The sequence below is a fragment of the Microcebus murinus genome, chromosome 6 (genome assembly GCF_040939455.1).
Source record: "Microcebus murinus isolate Inina chromosome 6, M.murinus_Inina_mat1.0, whole genome shotgun sequence".
NCBI classification, from domain to species: Eukaryota; Metazoa; Chordata; class Mammalia; order Primates; family Cheirogaleidae; genus Microcebus; species Microcebus murinus.
In genome coordinates this window covers 11,373,566-11,400,101 of record NC_134109.1, presented here as the reverse complement: position 1 = coordinate 11,400,101, position 26,536 = coordinate 11,373,566, and the positions used below count along the sequence as shown (strand labels likewise).

General features: G+C 55.5%; 1 protein-coding gene across 1 annotated transcript in view; it reads right to left on the bottom strand.

The window, feature by feature from the left end:
* Positions 1-25,131, bottom strand: part of PRIMA1 (proline rich membrane anchor 1) — a 59,509-nt gene extending 34,378 nt beyond the window's left edge. Inside the window, exons 1-2 of the mRNA XM_012738606.2 lie at positions 25,017-25,131; positions 17,995-18,130 (exon numbers count right to left, since the gene is read on the bottom strand). Coding sequence (XP_012594060.1) covers positions 17,995-18,130; positions 25,017-25,109 — 229 coding nt within the window. The 5' untranslated portion in view covers positions 25,110-25,131. The remainder of the gene's footprint in view (positions 1-17,994; positions 18,131-25,016) is intronic.
* Positions 25,132-26,536: the final 1,405 nt, after the last annotated feature.

Genomic DNA, 26,536 nt, shown 5'->3' with positions numbered 1-26,536 from the left:
GATGCCACCTGCCAGCTCTCTGAGCACCTGGCCCAGGTCCTGCGTCCTTCGCATCATGTGTGTTTGCATGCTTTGCATAGTAGCCGTTCAGTAACCGCTTCACAGCTGAATCTGGATTAGCCCCAAACTATCACACAACAGTGAAACGGGATCATCAAAAGAGACAGCCATCACCTTCCACGCAGCAACACGGGTCACTGAGATTTCCAAAAATGGAAAGAATCAACTGTCCGCAGGGCACCAGGTCAGGACTTGAAGTCTGGCTGCTCAAAAAGGAGGTCTGATGGCTGAGCAGCTTCTCCGCGGGTCTCTGCGGGCGCACGGGGGGGGGGGGGGGAGTGCTTTGCTGTGCGAGACTGTCCCTCGCAGTTGCGTGACATTTACCAGCCCCAGCCCTGCCCCCGAAATCCAGCAGTGCTCACCTCCCAGTCACTGCGGCAGCAAAAAACTGCACACCCCATTTCCAAATGCACCCGGCGGGGTTGTCCACCCCGACTGAGAAGCACTGGTAGGACAAAAGCCAGCTCAAGGTGAGGGAGGGGAGGAGAGTGAAGGAGGACGGGGCCTGCCCGTGTGTATGTGCGTGTGCCCGTGTGTGTGCGTCTGTGTGTGCCCGTGGGTGTGTGTGGGGAGCACACAGGTGGGGGATTCACGGGAATCTGGACAGAAGGGAGCACCAGGGAGGGAGCTTGCACGGGGGAGGGGAGGAGAAAGAGTAAGAAGACTCCCTGTTGCTCCAGGTCGCTTGCATTCCAGCCCAGACAGAGCTTAGACTCTCCCGGGACCAGCAGTTCTCCAGGTGGACTGAGAAGGCAGTCCTGCCCCTGGCAGCCCAACAAGCGGCCAGAGCCGCCAGTGGCACAGGGAGGTGCTCACCAGGGAGGACGTGGCCTTCACCACCCTGCCCTGGCGCTGGCAAGGCCCCAGTCTGGCCAGCACAGTCTGGGCGCTTCCCAGGCAGGCTGGCCCGAGACACTTCAACCTCTACTGGGCTCCTCCTCTGGGGGCCAACGGGCTGCACGGCCAGGTCACAGTGGCCCTGAGAAGTGGCAGGAAGGCCCGCTCGGCCGGGCCACGGACACCCTCCCCGGGCGCTGCCCAGCCATATTCAGGGAGAGGAGCGGGAGGGAGAGGGGGAGCCGGCATAAATCAAGTCCCCAGACACTAGCCGTGAGGGGAAAAAAAGCAAGGCCAGCATCTTGGCACAAGCTTACGAGTAGACGGTTGCACAGCAAGGGACCGAACACAGACACACAACTGCTTGGGGACTCGGCCTCATTCTCACCTCCGAGGGATTCATGACCCAATGCGCCACTTAGCTCTGCTAACCCAGCTGCTCAGAATCCTTCACCTCTTCCAGAATCATCCAGACTCCTCGGCCCATCCGCCTGAGGCAGCTCCCGCTCCTGTTACCCTCCCCGGGTATCTACACTCCCAAAAAGTGGGGCCGCAGTCGGGTACCCCAAAAGGCCTGGGCCTTCCCTACTGCCCGCCTTTGCTCATGCCATCTGTCCCACCCGGAGCACCTCCTCCATCCACCCTCTTCCCAGCCCTGCACCCGCTCTTCCGAATCCTAACTGCTCTCTGAGGTGCAGTGCGATGCCACCCCCTCCAGGCAGTCATCCCTGATGGCTCGGGGCTCGTCCACAGCACTTGGTGCCCAATGTGCTCCCTGCTGGTGACAGTTTCTTATCCCCTGTCCCCTGGCTGGTGAGCTCCACCAGGGCAGGGGGTGGTTCTCACTCATGCCCAGGCTGCATGGCCCGGCACCTGGGACGTAGTTGGTGTTCAGTACGTGCCAGCCAGGCCAGTCACCACCCCTGCTCAGCAGGTGGCCCCAGGGCCACCAAATGCTTGGTAGACATGTGTTGGCATTAACTTGTCTTTGTGTCTCCACCCTTGAACTCCTTCCTGCCCCTCCCCGCCCTCCTGCATCCCACCCTGCTGTCTCCAAACTGCATCTGGGATCTGCCACCTCTCTCCCCCGCCCCTCAGGCACTGTCCCAGTCCAGGTCCCTCTTATATCACCTGGACAACTGCTATAGCTTCCTGACTGGTCTCCCTCCAACCCTGTCACACCTCCAACCCATTCTCCACTCAGACCCCAGTGACTGTCCCAGAAAGCAAATCTGGAAGTGCCAACCCTGTGGTCAAAATCTCTTTAATGGCTTTCCATAGCACTTTAGAGAAAATGCAGCTCTGCCCTACGCAAATTACACATCACAGAGCCCTGCATGATTTGAGACCAACCTCCCCAGTCTCAGTTTACACCACTCTCCCCTTGATCACTATGCCCAGCAACGTGAGCTTCTCTGGGTTTTTCAAACCCTGATGGTTGTACCACAGGGCCTTTGCATATGCTGTGCCTAGAATGCTCTCCCCGGTCTTCTCCTCTTTCGAATATAGCCAGTTCGGAGAGGCCTTCCCTGGCCACTCCACTGAAACCGGGGTCCCCTCCATAGCCTCCAATTCTGCCCTATGCTCCCAGCCCCCCAGCCCTTCCTGCAGCACCTGGCCCAGAGTCAGTGCTCAAAAGATGCTCGCTGAATGAATAAGAGTATTCACTCGACCTCTCGAACACCTGTGATGGTCTCCCATTGGGCATCTGGATTCTAGTTTCACCTGGTTCTTAACCAAGAAAGTCAGAAGAGCTTTGAGTTGTGAGGGTTTTTTTTTTTTTTATTATTAGCAGAAACCAAGAGTGGTTTCTTGCTTCAGAGCATATCTAACCTCTTTATTGTTATTTTCTATTCCATATGTGAGCACTGATTGCTTCAGGGAAAACTAGCACATGTTTCTTACAGGCTTTGACTGTCCTTCGGGATCCAGAGAAACCACCTCCCACGAGGGTTGGATGGGCCTCGGGCAGGGCCAGGGCCTGGGTGCGCACGAGGCCCGAGAGGCAGCACTGGGGACCGCCAGTCCCCGTCCCCATGGGATGCAGGCGGGGCGGCTCAGGCTTCACAGCCCAATCACGGCACTTAGTGTCAGTGACAGAGGACTCGCGCTGCACACCTGGGAGCACTGATATGATGCAGTTCACCTCCCACCCAGCAGGTGCACAAATTATCTCCTTCTTTTAATTATACCAAATCCCTGGTCATTTGTAGGCCTCCTCCTCAAAGCCCTGCTGGACTCGGAGCTGTCACTCGATGGGCTGGCTGGGAGATGAAGTCAGCGGCTCTGTCCTGGCTCCAGCACAGCCTCCACCCCTGGGGCCCCTCCGGGGAAGACCCCCTGTTCTGCTTGCTTTGGAGCAACTGCAGGGCCGGCGGTCCTCCCTGCTTCCTGTCCTGGTGCCCCAGGATGCCACCCATCAGAAGCCACCCGACTCAGAAGGGCAGTAGGCTCCTCCGGGATCCAACCATTCTCACCTCCCTGCTGATGCCACCTGGCCCCACACCAGTCCTTCATCGCTGACGGTTAGTGCTGTGATTGGGCTGTGAAGCCTGAGCCAGCTCCACCTGCATCCCCTCTCCCTGCGTCACCGCAGCAGGCTCTGCCCGACCCCCAGGCTCTCTTTACAACACAGCAGCCAGAGCAACCCCAGCAGGAGCAAGTCACATGGGATCCCCCCTGTACACCTGGTGCCCAAACCTGGAACTCCGATCTCTGCCTGTCACACTCTTCCTCTGAGAGGGGCATCTGACCAGACACCATCACCTGGGGGTCTTCCCTTTCCCTCACTCCCTGCAGCCACTGCCCGGCACAGACCCCCCCCCAATTCTTCTCTGCCTTGGACCACTGCCTCCTCCTGCCACTGAGCACCCAGCCGGCAACTTACACCGAGGGTCTCCACCCAGACCCCCAGGGGCTCCTGCCCGCATCCAAGTCTAGCGCTCTCTGCAGGCTGCGGGCCTGCCTGCCCTCTGGCTCACCTCTCACCCTGCTCGCTGTGGACTTTCAACCCTGGGACAGGACAGGCTCTCTGCTGCCGACCCTTAGCCCCTGCTCCCCTCCTCCCCTTCCAGCCTGCCCCTGGACGGTCCCTCTCCCACTTCAGCAGAGCCAGCGCCTCTTCTGGGTCACCTCTCCTCTCAGCTGACCCCTGGGACTCGAGCTTCTCCGTCGGCCTGCAACACCTGCCTGTTCTGCCTCTCCCGGCTGTCTGCAGGCATCTCAAACTCCACGTGAGAAAAAACAGAGCCCGCCCTTCCCCCATGAACTTTCCCGGTGGGTTCACTGTGTCTCCTCCACTGCGTCATCCTCAGTCTGTGATCACAATGCGGTGCTTGGCACACTCAGCACTCTGTAAATATTTGTTGAATGAATAAACATTTGTGAGTGATTTGCTGCTCTTTAAATGTATACAGTAGGTGTCCCTATGATAGGAGAACATTCGCTTAAACACTGATGTGCTTTCTTGAGTGGGAAAAAGAGGACACCTAGTCAGAGCCCCAGAGGGTACAGAGCCAAGGGGGTGCGACCAGGGGCAGGGTTGCCCGGGGCAGGCACGGCGGAGGAAGGTGACAGTTCACAGCAGATGCTGCTGGTGGCCTTCCAGGGCACACTGGCTCAGCCTCCAGCTGCCAACACTCATCTCTGCCCGGGAAAGTGACACGCCCACTCCTCCCGGGCCAGCTGTCACGTGTGACTGACGGGAGGCGCTGTGTCAATACGCCAGCTCTCAGGGGCACGTTCCCCGCCATTCCCAGAGCTCTCCAGCAGACGGGCTCTGGTTGCCCACTGGGGTAAGTGGCTTGACACGACACCCTTCACCAGCTGCCATCCTCTCTCTGTCACACCACCTGCTACCCTATGGCTGTGTTCTGGGATTACCTCTCAAACAACCACTTGTACTTGAGCCTTTGTCTCAGCATCTGTTCCTGGAGAAACCAAAACCAAGACAAGGTCCCAAATGCTGCCAGGCAAATGGCAAAGTCCTACACAATGTGAGTCCTTTCCCCAACCTCTTTCTTCCGAGAGTTTATCTCGTCTTCATGATCTGGTCGTGCACACGCTTCATTTGTGCAGACGCTCAACGTGCATGTTCCATGTGTCCATCCCTGTGCTGTCTCTGGGGACACAGATGCACAGACACTCCCTGTCCTCGGAGATCACGTCAGGTATTACTTAATAGGTAAGGCTGGTTGCTTTGTCCTGGACACAAAGGTGGCACCCTAGATGAATTTTGTAATGATATGAAGCGGCTAACCTTGGCAGGTGGCCACCCCGAGCCAGGCCTGTATTAAGCTCCGTAACATATTAACCCATTCCACCCTCTCAGGAGGCGGAAACTGAGGTCCACACAGGAGGAAGGCTCTTTTCCAAGGCCATGCAGCTACGGCATGGCACCTGGGCTCCAAATCACTCCAACTTGGCGGAACAAAGCGCAGGTCTTAGCCCGAGCATGAGGACTGTGGGAATAAGTTTACAAGTGAACGTATTCTTGTTTCAAATTAAGCCCCTTTGGGCATTTTTTTCTCTCTCGAAGATCAATCATTTCGGGGAAACCAAGTCAGCGCCAATCCTAACACCCCCGGTTCCCAGGACCTTTGTGCTGCATCCCTGAAGCTCCTCCAAAAGCCAGCTGGAATTTCTCTTCCCCAGAAATTGCTCTTCCTAAGCAATTGACTTTAATTGGTGATTTTCTAATTTTGCCTTAATTTATAATATATAAAATGAGAGTAGTGACCGAAAATGGAACCCACAACAAAGCTGCTAAGAAAAGGAAAAGCCAGAAGTCCTCTGCACCTGGGGCCACACATTTACCTCCTTATTCCCAGGCAGTGTGCAAACAGGGAACCCGGACACTTACACAAGCCACAGTGGCCACAGAGTTTTTAAAGACCAGATTTTCAGAAGACATTCGTATATTCTTCACTTGATCTTAGCAAAAAGGCCGAGAAGTGATTGCGCGCCTATGCTTGGTAAGAGCAACGTGTCCGCGTGGTTAAGTGAAGGGAACCACGTTCTGGAAGCACCTTCGCCAGAGACACAGCTCAAGGTGTCTGGCATGCTTGGATGACAGCAGAGGCCAGGGCAGCAAGATCCAGATGGAAAAGACCTGGGTCTGGGTCTCTGCTACTTCCCTTGGTGGGGACCTTGGGAAAGTCATTTGGCCCTTCCGAGTCTGACTTGTCTCAGGTCAGGTGTGCTGGGAGAGATGGATGCTTGGATGGCGGGTAACCAGCCGCTAGCCTCTCGGGTGCCAGCAGCAGGGGACACCCAAACAATTGCAGCCCACATCGAGGCTAGCACCTCTTCCACCCAGCCGTGACGGTGCATGGCCGAGCGAGTTTGCTGCTCTTTGCTGCCGACACTCCAGTGAGTCCAACCTTGGGACAGAGCTGGGCATCGAAGGCAGGAGTCTTGCATGGGCCATGGCACACAGAATTCAACAGGCGTTTGGTGAACAAAGTGCAAACTCTCCTTAAGTCTAAAAGTGAACACATCTGCCTACACCCCTATATCCCGCAGGGAACAACTGCAGTTGTCCTGCTTCAATCTTTCCCATTGACGACAAGACTGAAACCGGTGCCTGGGTTTCCTGCCCTCAGTGCAGATGGCCACGTCATGCTCTGGGGCCCGAGAAGAAGAAATGAAGAAGGAAAATAAGATACAAACTGATTAAGGATGGGGACCACGTCTTCTTTCTTTTCCCTCTGCCCAGTGCCTAGGACATAGCACATAGGTTGAATGAATGAATGAATGAAAAACCGACAGGGCATCAAGTCCTGGAGCCCTAATGGGCAGAGTGGCCTACAAGACCTTAACCATCCTCATGTTGCTGTGGCCAACTTCCGTAATAACTAACAAAGTCCTCTGAGCAGAGAAGGCTGTGCTCGTGCCCGAGAGAGAGAAGGGCCTCGAAGGCAGGGGGCTCGCAGAAACAGCAAACATAGCAACAGAACATTTATTAAGAACTGACATATGCCAGGACCTGGGCTAACTGATTTATATCTCTACCTCGCTGCATCTTCACAACAGCCCTACAGAGTAATGGTGAGCTTGTTCCCATTTTACCAATTAGGAAATTGAGATTAGCCACGGCAGGTGACTTGCCCACGGTCGCAGGGTTCTCACTGGAGCGGTCGCCCTGCAGACAGATGCCTGCTGCTGGAAACAGGCGAAACCGGGAAAGGGGTGGGCAGCAAGAGAATGCCCTGCAATGCCAGGTCCCAGGACCGGGAACCAGGGTGGGGCCCTGAGCGGGAGCAAAGGCTTGGCCGAGCCTTCAGCAAACGCAAGCCAAGGAGAGTGATGGCTCTGTGGCTGCACCACAGCCAACGCCGGAATCGCAGGACAGTGACGTCCCGAGGCCAGAGAGTTACAGGGGTGCCAGAACCAGCCCTGGGGCCCGGTGCAACAGGTGGGGCCTTTCAGCCAGGATCACACCCCCCTACCCTGCAGGACCCTTCCATGGGGGGGCCACACTTTCTGAGCAGCAGCACGTGCTAGGCGGGGGGAAACTGCGGCTCAGGCTGGCCAGCTCGCCTGCCCGAGAGCACCCAGGCAACTCCATGGAGACGGGAGGTACAGCAGTGGTCGCCAGGGGTTGGAAGGGATGGGCTTTCTTTTGGGGGCGGTGAAACACACTCTGGAATTAGATAGTGCTGATGGTTGCACAATATTGCAAATATACTAAAAACCCTTGAATTGCATGCTTTAAAATGGTCACATTGTGAATTTTATTTTATTTTATTTTTTATTTTTTGAGACAGAGTCTCGCTTTGTTGCCTAGGCTAGAGTGAGTGCCGTGGTGTCAGCCTAGCTCACAGCAACCTCAAACTCCTGGGCTTAAGCAATCCTGCTGCCTCAGCCTCACGAGTAGCTAGGAATACAGGCATGCGCCACCATGCCCGGCTCATTTTTTCTATATATATTAGTTGGCCAATTAATTTATTTCTATTTATAGTAGAGATGGGGTCTCACTCTTGCTCAGGCTGGTTTCGAACTCCTGACCTCGAGCAATCTGCCCACCTCGGCCTCCCAGAGTGCTAGGATTACAGGCGTGAGCCACCGCGCCCGGCCACATTGTGAATTTTATCTCAATAAAAATTTTTTAAAAAGAGCACAAGGAAGTCCTGGTGTGCACTCCTGCGGAGACATGCTTCCCTTTTCCTGCCTTGGTGTTGAGTCTGGATGCTACGGGTCACTTTGGAATATCCTGGAGGGCAGGCGGCAACAAGGGGTTGGTGAAGAGGTGCTCTCCCTTCCCTACCTCTGCCTGCAAGCCCCCTGGTTTTTGTGGTCCGCTTCAAGTCCAAGTTCCATCAATCCTCACCTGTTGTTATCTTGGCACCTCCAAATAGAAATTATCTCTATCTCAGGCCTCTGGTTTTAACCAAGGGTCTCCACCTTGATTCACGTGAGAATCGCCCGGGGCAGCTGTAAGCTCCCCTGGGGGCTGAGCCCGGCACCAGGCATTGTTCAAGCTCCCAGGTGATGACAGCGTGCATCCGGGCTCAGGTGTCCAGCGAGGGGTGGGGCTCCCTGACAGCAGGGCCGTGTCAAATTCCTCTTTGTAGCCCCAGAACCTACCAGGGCAAGACCTCTTGGTAACTGTCCGATAAATCAGCAAATAAAGTAAGTTTGTTGAGTAAGTTAAAGTATGCATGAATTTGTAATCTTTTATTATTTGCTGGATACAAAGAAATGGAAGACTGAAACAATTTCATTTATTGAATTGGGAAAGAAAATTCAATACTTAAAAAACAAGGTCACTTTTTTAAAAAGGCCAGGAGCCATTAATATAGTATTAAGGCTCACGGCTCTCTGCGCTCAGGCCCATACGCACTGTGCTTTGGAGAGCGTGGGGCGAAAGGCAGAGTCAGCCCACTTGATGGGTGAGAGAGCCGCGGCCAGTGTGGATAAGAAATCTGCTCAAGCGAGGGTCACACTGACAAGGACCCCATTCGCTGCGGGGGGGGGGGGGAGGCGGGCAACACGCGGGGGCTGGGCTAGGCCCTCGCGTGTGCCATGGACACCTCTATCGGCACCTTCGGAGAGCCAGAAAGTGGAAGGCCAGAGAGGCTGAGCGGCCAGCACAGCTGGGGAGAGCCAGGGCCGGGCCAGGCCTGCGGGCTGTCCTACCCGCAGACCAGGCAGGTGGCCCAAAGGTAACAGGACACAAACCCTGCCTCCGGCAAAAGGTGAACACCCAACACCCCAAGGTCCAAATCAACAGGGACAGTGAAGACCACGGGCACACACACAGCCTGTGAAGCAAGGGGACACTCAAAGTGACGCAGCTCGTGTCTGAAGCCTGCAGTCCCTCGTTCCAGGCTCACATTGTGTCCAGCCAATGGCAAGGACGGTGGCAAGGACAGAAGGAGGTCGCAGGATCTGCTTCCACCTGCCGTGCCCATCGCTCAGCTGTGTGGCCCACGAGGGTGGACGGCCTCTGCTTGGCCCAAACTTGTCACAATGTGGAAGATCTGGTTTGCACCGGCGATCGGGACTTCATCTTATGGAGAAGCAGCGTAGCTAAACCTTGGATTCCTACGAATGCCCCAGAGGTTGGGGCCTTAAAACGGCAGCCCCTAAAAAACACCAAGCTGCCACTAACCCCTCCCGCACCCCCAGAGCCAGCTTCATCGTGCCACCTGTGAGATCACCATGAGAGGACCAAGGAGAGGGGCTGCTGGCCTCCGTGCTCGGCCATTCCTCAGAACCTAGCGGCTTCCTTGCTCCTCTCCAGCCTCAGCCATCGCTGAGTCCACCAGCCCTGCCTCCAGATGACCTGGGATCAGACCAGGGCTTGTCACCTCCGCTGCCCCCGAGCTGGGCCCACACCACCATCTCCACCACCATCTCCACCACCGCCATGTCCACCACCGCCATGTCCACCACCGCCATCTCCACCACCGCCATCTCCACCACCGCCATCTCCACCGCCATCTCCACCGCCATCTCCACCACCGCCATGTCCACCACCGCCATCTCCACCACCGCCATCTCCACCACCGCCATCTCCACCACCGCCATCTCCACCACCGCCATGTCCACCACCGCCATCTCCACCACCGCCATCTCCACCACCGCCATCTCCACCACCGCCATCTCCACCACCATCTCCACCACCGCCATCTCCACCACCGCCATCTCCACCACCATCTCCACCACCATCTCCACCACCATCTCCACCACCGCCATCTCCACCACCGCCATCTCCACCACCGCCATCTCCACCACCGCCATCTCCACCACCACCATCTCCACCACCATCTCCACCACCATCTCCACCACCGCCATCTCCACCACCGCCATCTCCACCACCGCCATCTCCACCACCACCATCTCCACCACCATCTCCACCACCGCCATCTCCACCACCGCCATCTCCACCACCGCCATCTCCACCACCGCCATCTCCACCACCACCATCTCCACCACCATCTCCACCACCGCCATCTCCACCACCGCCATCTCCACCACCGCCATCTCCACCACCATCTCCACCACCATCTCCACCACCGCCATCTCCACCACCGCCACTGGCCTGGCCCCCGCAACAACCTCCCCCACTGGGCCCCCAGCCTCCACTCTTCCCCTTCCCCTGCCATCCATTCCCCAGAGCCAGTCTCCACAAGGTACAAACGAGGCCACGCCAGCCACCTGCTCAAAACCCTCCAGAGGCTTCCAGCCACACTTCAGATAAAACCCAAACCCCTTCCCTTGCCTCCGAGGCCCTGTGTGGTCTGGGCACTGCCTCCTCTGGCTCACCTGCTCCTGTCTTCCCTCTCCCAGCAGCCAGCAGCCACGCCGGCCCGTCACACACCCCACGCGAGTGCTTCCTCGCAGGAAGACCTTGCATGAGCTGTTCCCTCTGATGAGAATGCTGTTCCTCGCTGTCCCCCCAGATCTTCCCCGACCCACTGCTCCTTTTAGTCAGCTTTCAGCTTGAATGTCAACTCCTGTCCATGCACTCTAAGCGGCCACTCAGTCACCCCATCAGATCACAGTTCTCGCTGTCTTTGTAGTGCACGTTGTCTTCCATTTTCCCCCAATATTGTTTACTTATTTTCTATCCCACCACCCCATGTCCCTTCCTGTGCATAGACACAATAAACTATAGCCTCTGTGACGGCAGGGGCCCTCTGTCCTTCCTGCTCACCACTGTATTCCCAGACACGAGAGAGGAAGCCTTCGCTATGGCCCAACCCCAGCCGATGGACAACGATCTCGTGAAAGACGCCAAGCAAGAACCTCTCGCTGGAGCCCAGTCGACCCTCACGGCAGTGAGGAGCAAGGCAATCCATTTCTGCTGTAACTGTTGGGGCGGTTTGTTCCGCGGCCACAGATGACCAGAACAGGGACTGGGGCAACCTCTGCAGAAGTCAGGGGAGGTCCTGAAGAAGGAAGGGAAGTCTGAGCTGAGATCTGCAGGAGTTCAGGTTACCTGCTTCAGGGAGATCTTGCCAGACAGAAGAACTTGGAGCAAAAGCTCCAAGAAAGGGGCGAGGCCATCCAAGGAAAGGAGTGGGGACCCCGAAGCTGACGCTCAGAGAATAGCCGGCGTGTTAGGCAAGGGAAGCAGTAGGGAAAGATCAGCCAGCCTTGAATAACCCCTCCTTGCCAGCTGGGCAGCCCGGAACAAGTAACTCACCGTCTCTGAGCCCCCTATAGAAACCGGCGAAAATACCACCTATGACAAAGGAGTGTTTGGGGATTAAATGAGGTGAGGAAAGCAGAGCCTCCCCTAGGAACTGAATATTGGTTTCTTTCTAGTGTCCTGGGGGAGCAAAGGAAAGGCTTCCTAGAACTTCCCCGGTCCTGCTCGTTTCTTTCTCTGTTCAAACGCAGCCCTTGGCACATGGGAGCAGACCCGGGTGACCACATTCCTCGCTCCACCACTGCTGCGTGACCTTTGCAGAGTCACTTAACCTCCGTTCCCGCTTTTCCAAGAGTAAAATAAACGCAAAAATGAAATCCGCATCAGTACCTTGAACTCCTTCAAGGCCGGCACGATGGAAATGCAGGCTCACGCCTCTGCTCTGGCACAGCTATTTTCGGCCCCATCAGCCTTGGAAGCCGGTCTCGCGGAGGGGGTGTGTGCGCCTTTCCTTGAGGGCTGGTGCACGTCTCCTTTGGTGGCCTCGGCCCTCTGAGTCACAGGCAGGGATGAGCAGGCCATCGCTTATGTTTGCAAAGCGAGCCCAGGTCCTGAGCTCCGGCGGCGGCCGAAGGCGGTCAGGCCTGCGGCGTGCTCTTGCCGCTGCCTGTCGCGGTGCACTCCCACCCACGCCTTCCAGAAGTACCCTCGCCCGGGGGCTCCGGTCGACTCTGAGGATCGCGTGCCTGGCAGGGGCTGCCCCAGAAGGGACACAGGTGGAACGCTCTGAAAACGTTTCCTTCTCTGTCGAAGACCTAGGAGCGTCTACGCGCGCTTCGAGACCCCATTTCATCCCGAGTTTCTGACCTGACGCCTCTTTCTCAGCGGAGATGCTTGGACCACATTCAAGCAACCCCCAGTCTGAAGGTTAGTGACCTATCATTGTCACCACTGTCATCATTATTATTACTCATTAGCTGCCATTTATTGAGTGTTCCAGGCTCTGCGCTGTGTTAGCTTCATGACATAGAACCTCACAAGCACTCACACGTGGCAGGTGGAGTTATCAGCCCCATTGTACAGATTTGGAAATTGAGGCTCTAAGCAGTTAGGGGTTCCTGGACCAGACCACTTAGCTAATGAACAAGGGTGGGACCCCAGGTTCCGGGCCACTGCGCTGTAACGTCACCTTTCGAGCACATAGTTTCTGTCCGCAACCGCCTGTGTCATTTCTAATCCTCACGGCAATTCCTGCCCAGGTAGGAATAGTATGAGAGAACTGAGGCTCTGAGAGGAATGTGCCATGCTGAGGGTCACAGAGCTAGGAGTGAGAGGGCTGGGGCTGACGCCAAAGCCACTTGCTGAGACTGTCACTGTCTAGAGCACAGGTCCTCAAAGTGCACCCACGACCAGCAGCAATGGCATCACCTAAGAAGGTTTGAGAAATGCAGGCCCTTGGGCCATGCCCCAGACCTACTGGGGATGAGGTCAGGCGATGTGGACTTAAACAAGTCCTCCAGGGGGTTCTGATGCAGCCTCAAGTTTGAGAGCCACTGGCCTAGTGCCTCCCTATGGCCCATGACAAAGTGCAGCTGCCCTTGGTAGGCGTCACCTTGGCTTAAGAGGGAGAGTCGTGGGCAGGGCTTGAAAACCCACGGGCAGAAAGTGGAGGTGCTATTTGAGAACCTTCCAGTTTGCTAGGCCCCTTTCCATGCCCCTTCCTGGTGGCAGGTAGCACTCAGGACAGGACTGCCGGGAGGGGTGGCACGGAGCTGGGCCCCCAGGGAGGAAGACAGGCTGAGCTTCTCCCTCGAGTAATGAGCTCTAGATGGAGCTTGGGGAGTTAGGGTTCTCGAAAGTTCCATAGTAAAACAGAACAAGCCAAACACCCCCCAAATAAACACAATGACAACAACAACAAAACCTTAAAAGTCACTGTTGCCACTGCCAGCAGACGGGTGGTCTAGCAGTAGGGTGACCAACCATCCCAGTTTGTCCAGGACTGAGAGGTTTCCTGGGACACAGGACTTTCAGGGCTAAAGCCTGGAGAGGCCTGGGCAAAGCAGGACGAGTTGCCACCCTGAGTGGCGGGGCAGCAGCAGGTGCTGTCTGGATGAGGGGGCAGGCCTGCCTGGCCACGTGAAGGATACCCAACAATTCCCACAAATGTTCCTGGTCATTACTTCCAGGGGGGACTTTACAAGTTGCACAGACAGGTGCTTCTCTTTCCCCTCCTCCCCCCTCTGTGCCAGACACATGCAGCAAAGCCCACACTCCTGCAGATCAACAGCACGGCAGCAGGCGTCTCCCGCCTGGCCCCTGGGATCCTCCTTCTGGCCCCTGTTTCAGCCACTCCCCCCAGCCTGTCCAGCCTCCCTCTGCTCCTGCTCATCCCGGGTCTACCTGGCAACTCTCTCACGCCTGCCCAAATCCTCCCTCGCTGGCCCCTTGGACTGCAATATCCCCTCCCCAGCAGCGCCCATGGGCTGCTCTCCTCCAGGAGGATTTGCATGGGCTGATTAGCAGCCAGGGACACCTGTCCAGTTTCTATGGGATCCTCAAGTCAACACCGTGGGCTGGCTGTCATCAGGAACTGTTCTACAGAATAGGTAGCAGAGGCTGGCGTCAACTGGCCCTCTTAAAATCACAGAAAGAAAGTAGCAGGTTTGCACGCCAACCTAGGCTTGTGGAATTGGCCTCTTACGCACCTCTGTGTCCTTCAGTGTGCCCAACACGGGGCTGGACACGGAGCAGGTGCTCGGCAAATCAGGTGAAGCAGGGGCCTTGTGAGTGGCAGGGATATAAGGCACATCACATGAACAAATGGCGCAAGGGCTGACATGAGCCTGGAGCCAGCATATCCAGGAGGGGACACTCCTGTGAACACCTTCTGCAAGTGACAGTCCACCAGACCACGAACTCCATGAGGACAGGAGCTGCCTCTTGCTCACTGCTGGCTTCCCAGCCCCGGCACAGTGCCCCATACCTGCAGATCCATGCACACCTGTTGCGTGATGACAGAGGTGTCACAGCACTGAAGCCCTGTGCCCTCTGGGAGAAGCTGATTCTTTCAGGATTATACAACAGGCATTTGCATTTTATGACTGGCAGAAGGTGTGGCCGTGGCCGTAGCTTTGGCATTTATTGGGCACTGCCCATGTGCAGGGCTCTGGGCTGAGCTCCAGGAGGACCGAGGGATGGATAGCGCACAGTCTCTGCCACATGCTCAAGGCATGCCAAGGCTGTGGGGTGTAGCCTCTGTCTTCCCTGCCCCGTGTTCATGTCCTCGTCTTTGGGTTACAGATCCTCTGCCCAGATTTTCCTTTGGGAAACCACCACTTCCTCAACCTCTGGCCATATATGTTAACTCCTGGGGTGGTCACATGGCCCAGGCCTGACCAATGAGCATAGTCTATCCCTGTAGGCCACCATGATTGGTCCAAGGCTGAACATGTGACCCAAGCTTGACCAATGAAAGTCAGCCCCAAGACTTTTGTTGGATTATTGGGAAGGACAGGCTCTGTTTGTAGGGGGACTACTGACAATAGCACTGATGGAGTCCTGGAGCTCCAGGGACTGAGCCAACCTAAGAGAAAAGCCAACCCAGGAGAAATCAGAAGAGGAAGAGATAGAGAGAGAATGAGAGACAGTCAGATAATCCAATATCATCGTCGTTTGAGACTCTGGATCCAGCAGATCTGGGATATCCTGAAAGAGGAGCCAACAGGCTAATATCCCTCCCTATTTTTTTAATAACACTTAAGCCACTTCAAGATTCGTGTCTGCTATTTGTAACAGAAAAAGCCCTGCCACAGCATCAAACCATACCTACCTCCTCTCACCCAGAAGCACCCTTAGGCCTGAAGCTCGGCGTGAAGACTTCATCCCCTCTACCCACACCGTCACCAGCCTCACTCTAGGCCGTCGTGGGTGGGCTGAGGTTGGAATGATCTCAAGAGCCACCCACTGGGCTCCAGTCTGACATCTCAACCCCAATCCACCTTCCCCATTGTCAAAAAAGTTGATCTTTTTGAAGCAGATGGTGCAAGATCACTGGCTCATCACTGTCCATAGCGAGTCTCCTAAAGTACAGCCCATGTCCCGGCAGTCAGGTGAGCTGATTTTAGATGGTACATGGACCCAGCACCCGATCACATTGAAAACCATAACAGGAAACTTAAGACCCTTTTGATTCTCTTACAGACCTTCTGATTGCTTTGTAAAGAAAGTGTCAGCATGGCGGCACTATGGCTTTGACTCCTCTTACAACTTGCTTCTCTCCCCTTCTAACAGAAAGACAGAGGCCTTGAGCTCAGAACCTTCTGCAGCAGGCTAGAATTTGTTTTTATTACATTTATATTTTTGGTCACCTTCTATTTATGCAAGTGATACTGGTTTCCCATTTACAGTAGTTGAAGCTGTCTTTGGAAATTAATTTGTAGAAACACAAAAGTGAGTCTATTTAAAGAAAAAAAAATAAGGCAAATAAGAGGTGGTGCTTGGGTATGGTGAACGCAGGTCACTGTTTGGCAAACACTGCCCTGCAAGATGAAATGTGATCTGCTTTCTAGGCACACAACACCCTTCAAGGTCCACTCTCTCGGTCACCTTTTTATTTTAATTTTTTTTAGACACGGGGTCTGTCGCCCGGGCTGGAGTGCAGTAGCACAATCATAGCTCACTGCAGCCTCGAACTCCTGGGCTCAAGTGATCAATCGTCTGGCCTCAGCCTCCCGAGTAGCTGGGACTACAGGTGTACACCACCATGTCCAGCCTTGGCCACCACTTTAAACCTACTGAAGACCTTGTGACACCCACGATGAGTTTCACAGAGTCTCCCAGAGTCCTGCCTCCAAGCCTCTGTCCACGGTGCTCCTTTCGCCTGGATGCCTTTCCCCTACAACCTCCATATCAACACTTGTATTTATTCTTAAAGACCCAGATCAACGTTACTACGGACTGGAGCTGTCGTTTTTGCCTGACTACTCAGGAATTCCCAGCATACCTGGCAAACCACATCTGTGTTCTCTTGGGCCACTCTTTGTGGGTTGCGACAGACTGGCCTTTCCTGTGAGGTTGAGAGATTCCAGAAGACCAGAATGGTCCTTCACCTCTGTGTGACACAGGTGCTCAGTGAGCATGAGATGAACTGGAGGGACCCTAGCTGGGGGACGTGGATCCTTTAGATACAAACACACCTGGAGAAAGCACAGCCCAGAGCCCAGAGAGTGGGAGGGCAAAGGGATAGGAGTAACTCCTAGGGGCAGGTACCTGAGACCAGGCCCCACAGCACAGACCCAGGGGCAAGGAGGCCAAAGCATCTCAGGATAGAAGCATCTTGCTAAGACCAGGAAGAGGGGCCCGGCCAGCCTAGGCTCTCCACTCTCACTTGCATCCGAATCACCTCAGAACTTGTAATTGTGACAACTCCTAAGCCCTGCCCCAAAGAATCTGGCTCAGGGAGTTAGAAGTGGGCCCGTGAAGGTACACCTTAAAACCAATGCTCCAGGTGATGCTGAAGCAGGTACTTTGAGGGCCACACTTTGAGAAGTGCTGAGCCACAGGGTGTCAGGTAAGGGTGGAGATAGGTAGGGGCCTTGCAGACAAAATGCAGAAATTCACATAAACTGCAAAGGTTCCTCCCTCCCTGGAACATTGCATTGGCACCGACTGGATACCCAGAGGCTGGAAACGGAGCCTTCCAGAGAACAAGCCTTGCATCAAGGTTATTTAATACACGTCCCAAATAATTCAGTGGAGATGTGTTTAATGAGGTGGATCCAGACAGAATCACAGGCATTCTGCAGGCCAAAACTTGAGAAGGATCCATCTAACATGTCCTTCTAGAATCCATCTAGATCCATCTAGAATCTCCTTTTTAGAGACCTTATCAACCAGCCATTGTAAGCAGGGAACTTTACCACGCAGAAGTCGGGGCCGAGGCCATTTCTGGCTGAAGAAACGCTCCTTTGTTTGAATGACCAGGCAGTCAAATTGTTCAGAGATGAAATCGTCCAAGGCAAACAAGTCAAAGTGAGGATTTAGCAGAATTTGGTGCAAATGTCTAAAAGCCATCCATGTAACTTTGCTCTCAGAGCCTTGACTTTGGTTCTCTCCTAATTAGCTCCTTAAATGTGAATTAAAATGAAAAAATGAACACCATATGGGGGAGGCGGGGGATTTAGGGCCAGTCCTCCAGCAGCTGCGCCCTTTAAAGATCTGGCCTTCAGAACAATGCAGGCCGAGCCTCTCATCAAATGGAGATTGACTTTTATCTGATTAACTGATGGAGAAACATCCTTCTCCCTCTCGCAGGAGCATTCTGTGGGAAAGGCGTTTTGCAGACTGCAGGGGAAAGTTGGGCCTTGGCTTCCCTCCTGCTCGGCCAGTGGAAAATTACAAAGGAGGCAGAGCCGCCCTCGGCCACGCTCACCCGCTCTTCATGGGCCCAGGGAAACACAGAGAAGAACCCAAAAATGGAGTGAGCGGTCACCTACCTGGGGCGGAGAGCAGCCTGGGAGGCGGCGGGGGCGGGGGCGGCGGGGGCAGCGGGGGCGGGGGCCGGCACTGGCAGACGTGTCGGCAGCTGTCGGTCACCTTGGAGCAGGACTTCTGGGGCTCCCCGTGTGTCACCTGCGGACATGGGCACACACACCCAAGAGAGGTACAAGACAATGAGGTGACGGAAGGCGGAGTGGCCCAGGCCGCCCCGCCCCTTGCCAGGCTGGAGCTCAGGAGTCTTCCCTGAGACCGAGCAGGAAGCACAGACAGAAGCCGGCGGTGCACAGGGGATGCTGTGCAGGAGGCTGGCCTGGTGGGTCTGGAGACCAAGCTGGGGGACCCTGGGCAAGTGACCTGGATGTTGATGTGAGGGAGCTACGAACCTGAAGGTTAACTCATAGAAACTCCCCATTGTACAAATGGGGAAACTGAGGCTCAGGCAGAAGGGGCTGCCCAGGGGTCTCACACCTGGACAGTGATAGGTAACCTAAGCCCAGCTGCCTCTCCCGTCTCCCTTGCTTTGGCCCCATCTTGGACTTCTCTCCAGCCATGGCCACTCTGGGGCAAAGCCCCCCTGTCTTGGGGAGGAACCTTCCCAGCAAGGGTGGTGCTCTCGTGTCCTGTGTGACCAAAGGGGGCAGAGCAACCTGCCTGGTTCCCTCCATGCAGCCTCCAAGTGGTCTTGTGGGCCAGACACCCCACCAAACCATCCCATCCCAACCCCATGGCCCGCTCTTGCCCATTGCTCTTGCCCTCTCTCTGCCCTCATGCCCGCCTTTCTGTTCCTGGACCCTGGCCAGCTGCTCCAGTGGCTGGAATGTCCTCCCAGCCCTACTCCTGCCATGCCCATTACTCGGCTTGGCTGTCACCTCCAGCAAGCGCCTCTGACCTCCTTAACCAGGCCGGGTCCCTTTTTATAGGCTCTCCTGGAGCCGGGTTCTACTCTTTGGGGGCAGAAATCTACATTAGGGCGATTACCTGGTTCATACCTGTCTTCGCGGTGGCACCGTGAGCTCTAAGAGGGCAGGGCAGGCCTTTATCATCTCTCCCTCTCACCTATCATAAACCAGCACCCAAGGGAGGGCCTAGTGTTCGATAACTACTGGGTGAAGGAGTGAATATTAGAAACTGGCCCAGATCCACCTGTTGAGGCCTGGCCTGGTGTCCTTCCAGTGCAGTCTCAGGTTCCCCGTCTGTCACCAGGGAAGAGCGGGAGGACTGAGCCGTGCTCCCTAAGCAGTTCCCGCTCCGGCTGCACTCGGGCCTCCCCCAGGCAGCTTTAAAAACACTTGGGCCTGGGCCTCACCCACAACGATCAAATCAGGATTTTGCAGGTGGAGCTGGGCCTGGGTATTTTGCTTAAGCTTTCCAGGTTAAAATTCTTATGTCGAGCCAGCATGAGAACTGCTGGGTGGATTAAGCCAGCTGCCAGTGTCCCTCCCTACGCAGAGTGCCACAAATCCATGAGTCTAGTGTTTTGTGCCTGGCCCAGGGAACAAGCTGATTTAAGAAGAAAAGAGTTGCTGGTCACCCCCCACCTCAACAAGGGCCACGGTTAATTTCTCTGTCATCTCTGAGTAGAAGCCCAGAACCCCAATCTCCCCGCACCCAGCCACGCGCGGCCTGCCTTGGAGGCCCATCCAGCCCCGTTGCTGCAGGGCAGAGACAGCACCCAGGGCTGGGGCGCTGCCTTCGCCCTCCGCAGACGGGAAGAAGGAATGTGGGTAACGTCCACCCGCGCGGCAGCAGGGAGGGGACTGATTTACAGGCCTAACTTAATATCTGCCAGGCCAAGAGGCTCCTGCTTCCCACCTTTTAGTGTTTTTGAAGGACCAAAGACTGTGTGCCAAACCCTGGAAGGCAATTTTGTCTCTCACTGGGAAGAGCACGTCCTCTGATGGGGAGCATTTTCTCAATTATTTTACGGAGATGATGGACCACTTAAGGTGTCGGTGGTAAATCCACCAGCCTCTTCACCCAGGCAGCTGTCAGACCTCCCATCATCGAGCCCCCCCCCAATTCTGGACCGCAACCTCCTGAGACCCTGGGGTGCTGGAAAGCTCCACTTCCGCAGCAGCCTGAGCCCGCGTCTCCTCTGCACTCCACCAAGTGAGTGAGCTTCAAGCAATGTCGTTGCCGGAGCAATTACTTTCCTGCTCTCCAAGGTGCAATTTGCGCGACAGAGAGTTCAAGAGGAGCACGTTTGTTTAACCCAGCCTGACACAATGACCCATTTTCCTGCGAGGATGCGAAGGCGCAGCTGTGTGAGAGTGTTCAATGTGATGAGGCGACAGGCAGGAAAATCGGGGCCAGGTTCCGAGGCCGAGGAGGGAGGGAAGGAGCACGCTGCGTTCTCAAAGTCTGCGGCTCCCGGTCTCCCGCATAAAGGCCCGCTGCCATGTGCGCAGCACGACTGCTGAAGCAGCTATTCTCCGGAAAGGACCAAGTCTGGTCTGGCTGTCCTTCTTCCCGAGGGGCAGGCGCCCCTTGGGGTCCCCGCTGGACTCTCCTGATTGTCTGGTCCCATGCAAGCCGGGGGCAGCTGAGCCTCCCTTGACTGACAGTTGGTTATTTGGACCCTTTACCCACTTGCCAATTTCTCTTCCTCCTTCAAGTCCGTCTCCCCAACAGCCTTCCCGGGCAAAGCCATCCTAAAAGCCACACTCCCCTCCCCGCTGGAGTTACACCCACCAGCCGGTGCTGCTGTTTCACCTTGCACACACTTCCATTGGGGGCACTCCCCCACTGTCTTGCAAAGCCTGTCTCTCCACGCTCAGCCGTGAGCATCTTGGGCCAGACAGGTAGGTGAGTCTGTGCTTTATTAATCCGGAACAAGAGTGACCTTCTGAGCCCTGCTATACGTCAGCCATGGGGACATGCTCTCATTTCACCATGAGAACAACCGAGAGAGGTCGGTGTTATTATCCACACTTAACAGGAGGGACAGCAGGTTCAGCAAAGCTAAGTTAACGCACCAAAGCCGCACAGGACCCGGCATTCAGTCGGTGCTCAGTGAGCCGGTGTGTTGGCGGCTGGTCTGCCCATCAGTGGGGAAACACAGGATCTATCCCGTTCCCCAACTCCGGTTCCGCTCTGGGGTTCTGTTGTCGGGCAGTGTTGTATTTTGGACCGATACAGAGGAAACCTCAAGTGTCGAAAACCTGTCTCAGCACCTGGCTTGTTGGTTTCTGTCTTGGGGAGTTCCACAAGGAAAATGAGCTTGCCCCTGAAGTCACCTGCTCTTAGCTGAACTTGACTAAGAAAGGCCCAGAGAGGTCGATGGCTTTCCTAAGGCCCACAGGCAAAAGCTGTATCGGGGACCACTTCTTATTCAATTTCACAAGCAACCGCCTTCCCGCCCCTGTTCTGAGCGTTCTCCTGGGGCTGGAATGCTGTCAATGCTGCCGTCTGGGAGAGTGGCTGAGGCACAGGTAGGTAGGTCCTGTAGTCACCTGGATTGGGGACCTGTTGCTGGGGTCTGGGGGACACAGTGCTCCATGGCTGGTGGGTCTCAGCATCAGCACCCGCTTCTCCCACCCCTGTCCCACACCTGGCCAGTCGGTGCAGCGTTTGGGTCTGGTGGGTGTTGCCTCCTAATAGTCCTTGAATCCATCCCCTTCTCTCCACCATCATGTCTCTGCTGGGCAGCACTTGCCCTGCCCTAGGGGTGCCAGATAAAATGTAGGATGCCCTGTTAAATTTGAATTTCAGGTAAACAGCAAACAATTTTTTAGCATAAGGATATCCCCAATACTGTGTGGGATACACTTATGCTAAAAAACATTTGTAGTTTATCTGAAATTCAATTTTAACTGGATGTCCTATATTTTTATTTGCTACCTGTGGCAACCCTACCCTCACCAAACTCTTTGCTCCTTCCCTTGTCCCCTCCTTGAATCCATCCTTCGTGCTGGAGCTGGACTGAGATTTCTAAAATGCCATTCTGAGATGGTGTCACCTCTTACTTAAAACTCTCAGTGGTGTCAGTAGCCCTAGGGATCAAGTCCAAACTGCAAGGCATGATGTTAGCGGCTTGCAACAGTGGCCTTACCTGGGGCTTCCCTCCCCTGGTTCTTCCAATGTCCCGTTCTGTCCTCCAGCTCAGGTTGTTCCCTCTTCCTGGACACCTTGCCCTCATTTGCATCCTGACTCCTCATCCTTCACGCCTCAGCTGAAGCACTTCTCTGATGCTTGCAGCACGTCCAAGCTATTTGCTCCTACTGAGTTCCCTTGCCTGTAATTGTTCAAGTGGCTCTATAGTGCCAGACTATCGATGCCAAGAAGGCAGGGACCATGAAGCCCCTCGCACTTAACACAGGGCCTGGGATACAGTAAGTGCCTAATAAATGCTGCTAACTAAATAATCCAAGCTGCAGCAACTGGCCATGGAAGGGGTTCAGCATCACTGGGGTCTGGCGTAGCTCCTCATTAACGCAGAGACTACGAAGGCCGGACGAGAGCCTGTCTCCCTGGTGGTTGCTTTAGGAGGGCGACCACAGAGATGATGCCTTCTGGTATCTTTTATGGAGACAGGCCAGCACCACAGTAACTTGATGAGACACACTCCTGTCACACCTAATAAATTTGCCAGCCTGTCATCCTCTTCCCTTGCAAAAAAAAAAAAAAAAATGGAATCATCTGGAGTGAACTTAGAAGAACCCTAAATCACACTAAAGCTCAAAATCTCAATTCCAGACACATTAAAGCAAAAGGAGGAGAGGTTAAGGAATGCTCCGACCAACCCTTCCAGCAATTCAAATGTCGTATGACTGTAACGATTAAGTTTCTTATCATCTAGAAGCAGCCAGAGGCTTAGGGCCGATTTCAAGGTAGGAATCTGGTGCTGTGGGGGACCCCAGATCTCCTCCCTCATTAATGACCCATTAATCATATGATTTTGTGATGTTTGCCCCTTCTTTCCAAATGGTTATCAATCACTCTGGGGGATTCTTCTGGCAAAATGCTCATGAAAGGACAAATAACTCTGAGTTCTTTCTCTATATTCCAGAAACTCCAGTGACATGACAGATTCTATTCTCTCCACTTAAAGACAAACTCATGGCTTCATGCACTTCCATTTTTCCTCTTCTCGCCTGCGTTCCCTTGCATTCAGCTCTTTTGCTTAAAAGCCAGATGCATGCATTCCAACACCCCTTTTCCTTTGGTTTCTCTGTCCCTATCATTCGTAAATTAATTTTTCCAGAGCCTCAAGCCAAGATTTTACTCATTCTACTTGTCTGGAGGATTCCTTTTCTAATTGATTTTCATGAAAATTGATTTGTATTGAGTAAGAGCATCTGAAACACACACACACACACACACACACACACACACACACAATTGTGTGTACTGCCTGGCCAAAGGACACTGTTAAAAAACGGAAGCTGCTTTTGCAGCAGAGTGTGGGGTGGTGGCGGGTCTTCTGCTTAGACCCTGCTAGTTCACACAGCAGAATTCTAGTCTTGTCTCGTCATGTTGCTCTCCATCCTAGCTGAAGATTCTTATGGAAGAGAGAAAAATTGTAAACAAATGAATATGAAAACTAACTGAACTTAATATCTGAGGTTCAGCTCAAAGTTGAGCAAGGGAAGCTGGTCCCAAACCACCGAAGTGTTTAGAAGTGACAAAATCCTGGTTCCTGAGGAGGCACAGCTGAGTTTAATAACTGCTGTTTCACACATTAAACAAAGCTGTCAATTCCGAAGGGAAAACAATCGTGAGTGAGACAGAGGCAAGCCAGAGACGAGAGCAGAAGATGGGGTCTGGCGCTCGGGGGTGGGGGGTGCTGGCCAGCAGCAGAGCCTTTGTCCCACCTAGGCCACCACCCAAGCAGGACTGACTGAGCTGCTCCCCAGCAGGGCCCATCACTTGGGGCGGACTGGGTGGGCAGTCTTGCCCCATCCCTTCTTTGGTCTGTCACCCCTGCCCAGGGCAGCCATCTGAGTAGTCCCCAATCCCCAAAGTGCCACCAGGAGAACATGAAGCTGCAAATACCCCAGGAGGAGTTCTTCAAAGCCCCAAACAGTAAAAATGTCCTCTGGAGCATTCAAAAATGTCAAACAGCCTGCATAGTGATCAACAGAATAACTGGCAAGCTAGACAGAAGAGCGGCATTACTATTACTCGTATCAAAACTAGCAGTGACAGCTCCTGTTTAGCATTCGTTACGGTCCAGGCACGGTACTAAGTAATCTTTACTTCCATTTATCTCATCAAGCACTTACAATAGCACGGTCAGGAAGAAGAAAACGATGCTCAGAGAGGTTAAGTATATTGCCCCAAGTCCCCCAGCTGGTGAGGGGCAGACAGCTGAGGTTCAAAATTCAGAGCTGACACCAAAGTCCACCTCTTCACTCTCCACTGCACCACGGGCCGTGTACATCTGGGAGGTGCTAGCTAGGGCCTGTCCCATCTGACCCTCTCTCTGTCACCAGGAGGAAACTAACTGCCCGGCCTCTGCCCTGGGGCCTAGGGGGCCCAGGGTGAGGGATTCAGGCAGTCCTGACAGAGGACAGTTCCTTCTTACATTCCCAAGAGTGGCCACCGTGCATAATCTGTGCATGTCCCCAATCTGTGCACGTCCCCAACTCTGCTACCCTTCCAGAAATACGACCCCCTCCTGTGCTGAAGATCAGTTTAAGAAAGCTAATTTGAAGTTCACCATCAGCTGTGGTGGGAAATAAAGAATGTATATTCTTGGGATTGTTTTTCTTTTTAAGTTTGTTTCTTTTCCTGAATTTCTGCGATAGAATGCTATCATCGGAGGGTAGCCCCTGCGCCCCTTTCCATTCCCGGCCCGTCTGCAGCCTTAGGCCACAACAGCAGCCTGGCTCTGGAGTTTCTTATCTTTTCAGGGCCAGAGCACCAGGGACCCTCACAGCCTTTATTTTCCTAAACTCTCCTGAGGACCAACGAGTGGGAAGGCTGCAGGAAGGGAGGGTCTCCGGAACAAAGTGACAGCTCCCTCCTCACCGAGAGCCCCCACCCACCGCAGACAGCGGCGGCCGGCGCGCCTCACCTGCACGAAGCCCCAGAGCGGGTGGAGAGCGCAGTGCAGCAGCAGCGAGGGCCAGCAGCAGCCGCGGCGCAGCACCAGGTCCCGGAGGAGCATCTCGGCCCGCGGCGCCCGCTCCTGGGCGAACTGTCAGGAGAGCAAGGCTCAGCTCACCGCGGGGCAGCATCGCGGCGCTCACCAGCACACGTACCGGCCCACCCAGGTCGGGCGGGCTCGCCCCGCATTCTGCGCACCCTCCTCAACCAAGCCCGCACCTCACTCCAGCTCGCACACGCACTGACCTCTCGTGCATCCTAGACCTCACACCCTATCCTGGTGCACAGGACATCCTGGCAGTATACCCCTTAGTTTCGCGCACACCCCCAGAACACTGCGTGCACACCTTGGCCCCATGCACACTTCCAGAAACAGCCAAGCACACTTACTGAGCCCCGTGCACTTCCCAGAAGCAGTCACGCACAACTCACTCTCGCTGTGAGCACACTTCAAACCCGGTGGGCACCACTCACCCTGAGCGCACACCCACAGAAACAGTCGTGCACACCCACCGACTGTAGCCCGCACACCCGCTGACCCTGCATGCACAGCACCCAGAAACCACAGGCTGCATGCACCCTCTCTGCCCTACCAGCCTCATTGCGCACACTGCAACATATGCACCTCGGTGCGCACCCCCATTTGCACCCCGCAGCCCCGATCTCTGGCTCCCAGGCGTGGGTTTCCCCCACGCCTCCACCTCTGCCCGTACCCCTCCAACGCCTCACGCCACCTTGCCTAGCGGCGGCCCCAGCCGATCCCCGGCAAGGGGAAGACAGATCCGCGTTCCCCCCGCGGCAGCTCTGTTTACTAGCTGCCGGACGGCCCCCATTTAAAGCCAGCCGCCTCCCCTGTCCCCCGCCCTCTAGGCGGGGCCTCGGTCCTCACCCTGGGGGCTGTGCAGGCGCCCGAGTGCTTCACTTGCCCGGGCGGAGCGCCGGGCACTGGAGCAAAAGTTTGCGCGCCGGTTGGGCCTCCCGGGCGGCTGAGCCGGGGACCGCGAGCGACGCCCTCGCACGGGGCGCAGGGTGCGGTGGCTCCGGGCAGCGCCTGGCCGCGCGCGGGGCGGGAGGGGCGGCACCCGGGGCCCAGGGCTGGCGAGGCGGAGGCGGAGGGCGGGGAAAGTCTCCTCCGAGCCGGCCGAGCGAGCCCTCCCTCGGCCCGCGGCTGCTCCCCGCCCTTGCTGGTGGCGCCGCGCGGCTGCCCGGGGCGCGGGGGTGCCCGAGCTCTCCGCGCCCCTCGCGCCGGCCCGCGAGAGGCAGCGGCGGAAGGCGCCGGCCCGGAGCGCCCGCTCGGGTAGCAGAGCTGCGGGCGGAGGCGAAATAAATAATGCACGAAAAAGGAAAACAGACGTGAGCGGAGCCAGAGCCTCGCCCGCCTCCCGCCCGGGGCTGCACTCCCGCCCGCGCTCCCCGCCGCCGCCGCCAGCGCAGCTGCAGTGATTCCTCGTCTCCATCTAGCGAGGCTATTGTGTATTGGGCGCTTAA